General features: G+C 44.4%; 1 protein-coding gene across 2 annotated transcripts in view; it reads left to right on the top strand.

Annotated features, from left to right (window-relative positions):
* Nucleotides 1-9,369, top strand: part of ERCC6 (ERCC excision repair 6, chromatin remodeling factor) — a 70,179-nt gene extending 60,810 nt beyond the window's left edge. For both annotated transcript variants that reach the window (XM_031460970.2, XM_064487940.1), the window contains 5 exons: nt 1,187-1,332; nt 1,418-2,119; nt 3,617-3,821; nt 4,425-4,503; nt 6,136-9,369. In XM_031460970.2, coding sequence (XP_031316830.1) covers nt 1,187-1,332; nt 1,418-2,119; nt 3,617-3,821; nt 4,425-4,503; nt 6,136-6,558 — 1,555 coding nt within the window. In that variant the 3' untranslated portion in view covers nt 6,559-9,369. The remainder of the gene's footprint in view (nt 1-1,186; nt 1,333-1,417; nt 2,120-3,616; nt 3,822-4,424; nt 4,504-6,135) is intronic.
* The last annotated feature ends 785 nt before the right edge of the window (nt 9,370-10,154 follow it).

Raw genomic sequence — 10,154 nt, forward strand, 5'->3', positions numbered from 1 at the left:
AAACTAGTCCTCTAAGATGTCTTTCCATCTTAGAGCAGTAGTTGCTATAATTTACACGATATGTGTGTGTGTGTGTGTTTATTTTGTTTTGTTTTTTGTATTTTTTTCATTAAAATAAGCTTAGATGGCTTATTGTGTGTTTTTTAAAAAACGTGTTTGAACCTGATTGTTTTTCTATCTTATTAAACCTATATGTGTAAACTTTATGTTAACTGTTGTTTGAAAGAAATGTTCCTGCCTACTGCCGTGCGCCGTCTTCTTTCACAGAAGTGAGAAGAGGTGACCGAGGTGAAGTTCGCACGCACTGCGGCTTACACCCCCCCCCACGCGGTGTGATCAGGGCGGGGCTGGCGGGCTTTGGCGCCGATGCCGCTTAGAGGTTGACCAGGACACCTGCTTCTGGCCCCATCTCACTGCACAGGGACCGGGGGGTTCGGCAGGGAAACTTCCCTGGTAGCGTAGGGATAGTGCCACCTTCTCCCCAGCCCCTGCAGGGAGGCCCCCCGCTTCCCACCGTGCGCAGGGCCACTCCCGGTTCGTGTTCTTCAGGCGCCTTGTCATGAGAGGCCTGGAGCCGAGTTGAGTCCTGTGAGGGAGAGCTTCCTCTCAGATGCACACTTCAGCCTGAAGAGTAATCACCTGGGAGAAGGCAGGACTCCTTTGTGGGTGTATCTGGGCCAGAGTGACGGTGGTGTGGAGCTTCGGCGTGGAGTGTGGACCAGCAGGTGGAAGCTGGGTGAGAAGGGCCCAGGTGAAAACTTGGCAAAGCCCATCAGACAGTTTCCTGATTCCCGTCACAGAAGGATCCTGAGTAGGACAGGGCAGGGGGAGCCTGGGGCCAGGAGGCAGGGAGGCCCACCCCCTCCAGCTCAGAGAGGCGGCGTCAAAGGATGAACGCGTGTGAAAAGGTGTTTCTTGAAATGTGATGAATCTTGGAAGTTGAAAAATCTCACTGGGTGTAAATAATAATAAGGCGTTATTTCTAATTTAAATTCTGTAAAACATAGGAGACCACCTGATGTTTTATGTTCTTCCTGAATTGTAATTTTCTGAGGCTAAAAGTTTGGGGGATTATTTAGATATTTGTACAGCTACAGTTAATTATGTCTCTTATATTGTTTTATAATTAGAATTTTGAGGTACAGCTAAACATTGTTTCATACTGGTTTAATTTTTATCTTTTTAGACAAATCTTCAAGCAGTTTTTGACAAATCGAGTCCTAAAAGACCCAAAGCAAAGACGGTTTTTCAAGTCCAATGACCTTTATGAGCTGTTTACTCTGACTAGTCCCGATACATCCCAGAGCACTGAAACGAGCGCTATATTTGCAGGTATTACAGAAAATAATTTAACTTCGAGTAATGAATGACGTGAGAGTTACGCAGCGTAACATCCGCATGGTTTCCCCCTTCACAGGAACTGGTTCAGATGTTCAGACACCCAAACGCCATTTGAAAAGAAAATTTCCACCGGCCTTTGGAACAGACCCTAACGTCCCGATGGGCAAAACGTTTCCTGATTCTAACACATCTGCAAATGATGCCGCGTCCTCTGAAGAGAAATCTGCAGCTCCAGGCGCTGAAGCAAATACAGTCATTTCTAATCAAGGTGGTCCTCCGAGTGATGGCCCCGAGACACCTCGCAGTCCCGCCGGCGGGGAGAGGCTTGGAGGAGAGCTGGATGTGGCGTCCAGACCACAGGAGTCAGCAGGGACGAGTGGAAATGGGGAAGGTTCAGATTCTCCAAGAGTCAGCAAAGCATGCAGGGCGCCTGGTGAGGACAGCATCGATGAGAGGGAGGGTCTTTCTGATAAAAGAGAAAGCTGCCAGGCTCCGACAGAACCTCTTTGGGAGAATGAGCAAACAGAAAATAATTTTCACAAGCACAAGTCAAAAACGAAGCATCGTGTGGCAGAAGAAGAGACCCTGGAGAAACATCCGAGGCCGAAGCAAAAGCCTAAGAACTCCAGACGTGGCAGAGATGCCAAGTTCGAGGGAACCCGAATCCCACACCTTGTGAAGAAGAGGCAGTACCAGAGGCAAGACGCTGAAAACGAGAGTGAGACCCAGGAACGCAGCAGTGACGATTATGTTCTGGAAAAGCTTTTCAAAAAATCAGGTACTCCTCTTGCTGAGTTTGCCACAGGTGTGCTAGGAAGAAGATCACGTGTGGGTGCGGAATGGGGCTCTCAACTCAAAAAGGATTTCTTCTTCTAAAACCCAGATTTGAAACATATTGACATTATTGAAAATTATATTCACCTGTCTTTCCTGAACACCTAGGGGTCTTTGAACCTTGGGAGAACAAAAGTGCTTGACTTACTAAGCACATCCAGGAGGGTTGCAGGGCTTAAAATAGATTTGTACCATCGGAACATTCGTAGGAGATGTCTCTGCATGCTGTGTTTATCTGATTTTCCTGTGGTTACAGGAGATTAGAGTGACAGATCCTGGGGGAGAGAGTCAGGGGCATGGCCAGAGGCAGGCACCCTGGGAGTAGGAAAGCTGACGGCTAATATCTAGGGAGAGAAATTAGAGGTGCAGACTCCACAGTTGCTCAGGGCCCTGGGGACAGGTGGTCCTGGGGAGCTAAGTCATCCCTGAGACTGTCATCTCGTTCAGGCCTCACCAGTCACCGTCTTCCCAGTGTGACGGCCTCAAGTCACCAGAGATCGCTGAGTGGGCCTCTGTTCAGGAAGGCAGGTTTATGTACGTGTGGCATCTCCATTGCTAACTATTTTTTCTGCAGTTCCTGGTCTGTTTCCTAAGAAGTGAGCTATTTTGTCTCATTTTCAAATTCCTTTACATGGAGGCACAGAAATCACTCTTGTAACAATTTTTTAAAAAATTGGCTTCTGTTTCACGATACCTTCCCCCTTGTCATTTCTAATTTTGTATATTTTTCTCCCTTTTTCCTTGATCAGGTTAAGCTAGTAGTTTATTTTGTGATCCCCTCCCCCCCCCAGTAAACCAGGATTTTGATTTATTAGTTAGATCCGTGGTTGTTCTCTGTATCATTAATTTTTGCTTTTATCTTCATTACTATCTTCCTTGTTGCTTTCGTTTTTGTTGTTGTGTTTTGCTGAGCTTTTTGGTCTTAATTTTTATAAAACTATTTCATTTGGAACTTAGTTCATTTATTTTTATTCTTTCCTTTTTATTGCTGTTAAGTATTTAAGGTTCTGAATTTTCCACTGATAAATGCTTCAGATTCTTCTGATATGTAGTGTTTTCGTGATCATTACTTTTTAGAAATTCTCTAATTTGGGTTCATATTCTTATATTTTCCCCCTTCAATAAAGAATGTATTAGTAGAAGGTTTTATTATTGTCCAGATAGCAGGGAGGAGGCGGTGTTGCAGTGCGGTAATGAAAATGTTATGCTTCAGTTATTACATAGCGGGGACAGTCGATGGTCCCTCCTGCGTCCAGCAGGGATGCAGGTGAGGCGCTGCAGCATCTGAAGGTTCTGAGGTCCCGGAGGTCCCAGGGAAATAGCAGCCAAAAACATCCACTAGTTTGTCTCCACCGGCGGTGCCCCAGACTGTACAGAAGAAGCACTTGATGGTGTACGAAATACCAAAATAACACGTTCGCTGTCTCTCTTGCTCTCGCAGTCGGCGTGCATAGTGTCATGAAGCATGATGCCATCATGGACGGAGCCAATCCGGACTACGTGCTGGTGGAGGCGGAGGCCAACCGCGTGGCCCAGGATGCCCTCAAAGCGCTGAGGCTCTCCCGGCAGCGGTGTCTGGGAGCGGCGTCCGGTGTTCCCACTTGGACCGGCCAAAGGGGCGTGGCCGGTGCACCAGCAGGAAGAAAGTAAGAGGTTGCGGCCCCGCCATGCTTGCCCAGGCTGGGAATGAGGTCAGGGCAGGTGGACACCTCCTCCTGTTCATCTGCCGGGGTAGAACATCTCTCAGGGAGGGACTGGGTCAGCCCGATTTGCGTGGCGTGGGGAAGTGCACTTACACTCTTACCATCTTGGCTTTCAGTTCCTCCTTTCCGAAGCTGGTTTTTCAGGGAAGGGAGAAATGATCTGTTTGGCTGAAGAGATATCATTAAAAATAGTAAGAGATACTGAATGAGGATTAAACTTTAATATGATGAGTCACGTTTCAGCAACCAGTAATTCCTGTGCCGTTCAGTGCGCTCTTTCAGAGTAGTTTTCCTGCCTAGAACTTGTGGGTGGTTTCCATCATGTGTTGACCAAGGATCTTAGTGGTCCTTACTTGAGAAGCAGTAGTGGCTTCCCTTGGGGAAACAGGCGTCTAGGGGACAGAGCAGAAGCGTCACGCACGGCTGTGAAAGAGTAACCGTGCAGAGGGGAATTCGTCCACGAAGCGTTTCGTGGTGGACAGGGCATTCTCATCTCTAAGTCACGAAGTAAACATTTTATCCTCTGTGATTCTTTTCCTCATTTAGGAGCCGATTTGGTCAGAAAAGGAATTCCAGCTTCTCTGTGCAGCAGCCTCCTTCAGCATCTCCGAAGGAGAAATGCCAGGTAACATGATGGCCTGTCTGCTTTCCCCTTGTGAGACTTCATTGAACCGCCATGAGAAGTTCCCCCAATCCCGCAGGTGAAGCAAAGCGCTGGCATAATGACATCTGGTGTTTGTCTTGTGTGCTCTGATTCATGGAGCACTTTCATTTGAACTTGAAAGGGCCAGCCAACCTCCTAGAAAAGACAAAGTCTTTAACCCAAGATCTACAGTAGGATCTCTCTTTTGCCCTCCAAAAGTTGATACAAGGATAGGTGATGTGTGAGTTGCTGCGCATACAGCCAGCCCCACCCGCAGGTGAAGTCCTAGCTCCAAAGGATCAAGGTTGAAAAAACTGCCTTGAGTGGTTTTTCTTTTTTTTTTTAGTTAAAAATTTTGTATTGATAATACATAATCACAAAGTGTATGTGTCCTAAGTGTGCAGTTTGCTGAATTTTCACAAACTAAGAACTTCCAGTCTATTATAATTTCACTGTTTACATTTTTTTTGATTGGCAGATACTAACTACTATGAATATAATAGATAAACAAGTTTCTACTGTATCACACAGGGAACTTTATTTAATATCTTGTAGTAACCGATAATGAAAAAGAATCTGAAAAGGAACACATGTTCGTATGTGTACGACTGAAACATGATGCTGGGCACCAGAAACTGCCGTGGGTGTCGTTTGTAATCTACTGGCTGCCGGGGCTGTGTGCTGGTCTCCCCCTGCCCTGTAAGCCCCGAGTGTTCACCTTGAGTGCTTCCCTGAGAGTAAATACTAGACCTTACTCTTCTCGTTTAATAGTCTGGTTTTTTTTTTTTCCAGTTAAGGGTCATGTTAATTATAAAATTTGAGAACTCCCAAGTTCAGATTCCCGTCTGAGATGAACGCGAGCACACTCAGGAACAGAGAGCCTGCTGTGACTTCCCACGTTCCGTTCTTTAGCAGTCGGAATGTGAAGGGAAGTCAGAGCTGTGTGGCTGTTCTAAGGAAACTCACATGAGGTGTCAAGTAGTAAAAAAAAAGATTTAAAAGTGAAGGGAAGGGGGAGGGTATAGCTCAAGTGGCAGAGTGCATGCTTAGCATGCAGGAGGTCCTAGGTTCAATCCCTGGTACCTCCAGTAAAAATAATAATAACTAAATAAACAAACCTAATTACCTCCCCTTTCCAAAAAAAAAAAAAAAAAATAGAGCAGGGTTCAGCAAATATTAAAAAATAAAAAAAGTGAAGGGAAAGAAGTGCAGCTACAACAGTGTTCCTTATCCCCCAGGGCCCAGGTCTGGGAAAATGTGGGCGGAAGAACCGGAAAAGCCCACAGAACCCGTGCCCCCGGCGGGCATTTTCCTAGACTAGAAGCCTTCTCGGGAAGCCCGGCCCCCACCCACCCAGCCCTCCCTCTGGTCTCACCACTCAGGGTGGTGATGAAACAAATAGTGTAGTTTTGGGGTTTTCTGTTTTCCTTAGGAAGTGTTCTCTAGGAGCGGGTAGATTTAGACCTTTGTGTTAGACGGGGTCTTGTTCTTTCCCCATCAGCCGCAGCGCCCTGGGCACGGGTGTCACTTTATGACCCTCGGAGCCTTTGGGGAAATAAATGGGAGCAGAGGCTGGACATTAAATATCTCCATGCATTGGTCTTCTTCCTCCAGGATGGCATGATGAAAAAAGATGGAAAAAACCATGTTTCTGAGCATTTTAGTGGAAAAATGGAAGATGCAGAGTCTTCATCCGGGGCCCTGACTTCATCCTCACTGTTGGCTAAAATGAGAGCTCGAAATCACCTGATTTTGCCAGAGCGCTTAGAAAGTGAAGGTGTGCCCCTTCCAGAGGCTGCCGCCCCGCCGCCCTCCAGCGCAGAACACGATGACCTGCTGGTAGAAATGAGAAACTTCATTGCCTTTCAGGCCCAAGTCGATGGCCAGGCCAGCACTCGGGAGATACTGCAAGAGTTCGAATCCAAATTATCAGCGTCACAGTCTTGTGTCTTTCGAGAACTGTTGAGAAATCTGTGCACTTTTCATAGAACTCCGGGTGGCGAAGGAATTTGGAAACTCAAGCCAGAATACTGTTGATCAACATTACTTTCTGAACTTTTGATTGACTTTTTCTAGTGAAAATTTCTGATTATTAATCTCATGATTAATAATCATATGTTTTGTCGATGGAAGTTAGCTGCATTTGATGCTTACTTTGAATGATAGCTACCTCACAATTAAAACTTTAAGGAAGAAGAAATTCTTCTCTGAAACTTTAAAGTTTTAAAAATACCTGGGTTGATTTTTTTTTTCCCCCAAAATGAATTACAAAATCAGGGACCTAACTGTTAATCCTTGGAACAGATTTGTTCTTTAACTGCGAAGATGCTGTCAGGGAACACACTACTACTCATTTAGAAGCTTATACACCAGAACCCTCAAGAATTTTTATCGGTGCTAAACATGTCTTATATTTGGTTAGACATGTTCAATAAATCGGTTCATCAGTATTTGATAACACATTGTTTTTGGTACCTAGCTTTTAAATGTTAAAATTTATCATTTGCCACCCAAAAAGAGATTAGGTTTGTTACCTTTTGAATCATATTAGTTGCCTTTAAATGACCTTCCTTTTAACGTACTGTTAAATTAGAAGGTATTTTTACTAGTAAAGCATGAAATAGCTTGGTAATAAATGATGAGACGTGCATTTGCAGAAAGTTGTAGTTTCCTCAGTTTACAATAGCTTTTTTTTAAGCAAAGGGCAGGAACCTTTTTCTCCCCCACAGTGACTGTTGGTTTTAGGAAAATGAAATGTGTTATCTTAAAAAAAAAAAATTCAAGCAGAACCAAAAGTAAGTAGAAATAAGCCCCCCAACACACACACATGCCCACAACTGTCGCTCGAGACCACACCCAGATATACCGTCATTACCACCATTACCATGAAGCACCATTCCAGCCCCTCTCCCTGCTTGCACGCTGTGCAGGGAACTTTGAACATTTTCATTTCATTTTAGTCCTTGTTTGCCTTTCGAAGGATTCTGATCACTTTCCATCGGGCATCACTGTCCTCCTGCTCAGCCGTCTTCCTGTCTCTTTTCCGTTTGCACTCACCATGACTTTCCTGTCTCAGAGGTTTGGTTTCAGCTGCGTCTGTCCTGTGTCTGAGAGTCCGGGGATGCTGTTGTTTTCATCCTTAGTCTGTTTTCTTGGGCTTGTGTTTCTTTCCTGCTCATTGGCGTTTTATCATCTCAGCGCTGAAGTCTTGTTTTCTTAAAGTCATTGGATTCCCAAAGTGTCTCCCGGAGCTGTCAGCAGTGCATTTGGTTTGTTTCTTGGATTTGTTTCCTCTGGCCTGTTCTCTTCCCTCTTTCTGATTTTTCTGTGTTAGGCCTGCCTTGCTCCCATGCCATTTGTTTACATCTTGCTCGTGCTGTTAAGTGGGCAGCTGGGTCCAGATCTCCTGTGTGCTTTTTCCTGCCACCCAGAGAGAAAGGGTGTGGGCTTGGGGGTCAGGGAGAGCCTCTGCTGTCAGCGTGCAGCCTTTGGACGGAGGACTTGGGTTTTACTTTTCTGTTCCGAGACTTTGTTGAATAGCTTGGCCATGAGTCCCTCCCCTTAGACAGGAGATGTTACAGACTCATAATTCCCACCAGGATTTTCTGCTGCTTTTTTTGGATTCTGGCTTGTTCATTTTATTCTGTTTTTAGAGTGATTCGTCATTCAAGGAGCAAGATTCTATTACTTTCCTCATTCTGCCATCATTATCTAGAAATAATAGAAAAGACCTTTGAACAGGTCAGTACCTCCTAAACTTGACCACTTGGCCCAGAAGGGAGTCAAAACTCATATCTTTTTTGGGAGGGGGAGCTCTTTTTTTATTTTTACTTTTGTAATCATTAGCCTATAAGAAAATTGCATCCCTCTTGTTCTCAGGCTGAGGTCCTGATGCAGTTTCCAAGTGTGAAGTCCTTGGGCATGAAAGCTCTATTGTCTGAAATCTAGACTTTACTGAGCTAGGGAAGTTGTAATCTTCACATCAAATAGAAAATAAGGTCAAAAGTTAACAATGCATTCAAGGCAAGGTGGTTCTCGCTCTGCCACCAGCATGCTGTGACCTTGGGTAGGCACTGCCTCGCCTGTGTCTCAGTGCTGGTGTCTGTAAACATTGTCTGGCCTCTGGGTGGAGAGACTTAGAGGAACATGCTCTCAGTGTAATGGTTTTAACAACGCAGAGTAACTTACTCATTTAGATAGAACCTAACTTTGAGAACTTTAAAAGCTTTGTACAATGTAGGTAGATTTAATGTATTTAACATGTTATGTTGGTATCAAGCTACAATAAAGGATTTAACAATTTTATGAAATTTTTAAAATTCCTGAGTTAATACATGAATACACCATCACTGTTGTAAATAAAATTCCAAGCAATACTCTGCCTCCCCACCTCTCTTGTTCCTGTTCCAGAGATAAGTACTGTATTCGGTGTGTATTTTTCTGGGCTATTTTCATTGCATTTGCAAGTACACGTGGCAGAGACTGCTGCTGGAATGTCTGTTTCCCCTTCTTCCTTTACACTGGTAAGAGTCCTGAATTTCACCTGGACACGTGGCTGCTCAGCTAAAGACTCTACTTCCCAGCCTCCCTTATAGTTAACTGTGGCCACATGGCCAGGCAATGGGATGCAAAAAGAATGTCTAAATTGGCCCTTAAATAAGGAGTTGGGTGTAGCTGCCTCTCCCTACTCCCCCTTTTGCTGGCAGAGAGACCAGTGGGAGCTTCAGCAGTGACATGAGGTGGACAGAAGTCATGTGGTGAGGACGGAGAGGTTGGCCCCTTCCTGTCTTAAACTGCTTTCCTTTCACCTGTTACTGAAGAGCTAAATAAATTCCTGACTTGTTTAAACCACTGTCTTTCGGAGTCTCTTCTGTTACAGCAGCTGGTTTTGTTTTACGTATGTGATTTACATAAATGGGATGATTATCATCCTTATTATTTTGCAACTAACTTTTCATGTAATGTTTTATGCAAGACATCTTTTCATTCCTGTAAAGTATAACTCCATCTTCAGTGGAACTGCTGGACTTGAAATTATGTAGATTTTTTATTTTAACAGACATAGTGAAACTGCTTCCTTCAGTTCACACTCCCTAAGCGGACTCCGTCTCCACACTCTTGCCAACAGTAGGCAGTATCAGGCTCTGGTGATTTCTTTTCCCCCTCTCCTAACCAATACTGTGGTTGAAAACAACCTTGTTTTAATTTGAATTTCCCTGATTATTTATAAAACCAAACATCTCTGTGTTTTTTTGGCCATTTGTAGATCCTCTGTTACAGGTTACCTGTTCATGTCATATTTGCTTACTTTTAAATTGGTTATTTTCTCTCTTAGGGTTACCCCCTGCCTTCCGAACAAAAAAGAAAAGGCAGTTGTTCCTAGTATCGCTGAATAGTTCAGTCTTTTCTCCACCCGTTTGGATTGCCAAGTTATCACACGCTAACTTGTCTGTTTCTGGATGACGGACCAAGATTCTATTCTGCCGACCGCATGCGTCACTGTCATTGACTTTGTAGTATGTTTTGCTATCTGTAGGCAAGTTCCCCTGCCTTTCCCCCCACCTTCTTCATGCCTTATTCTCGTGCATTTTCTGTTTCCAGAAATTAATTAAATTAAATTAAGTTCCGCTAAA

The sequence above is a fragment of the Camelus dromedarius genome, chromosome 8, assembly GCF_036321535.1.
Source record: "Camelus dromedarius isolate mCamDro1 chromosome 8, mCamDro1.pat, whole genome shotgun sequence".
Classification (NCBI taxonomy): Eukaryota; Metazoa; Chordata; class Mammalia; order Artiodactyla; family Camelidae; genus Camelus; species Camelus dromedarius.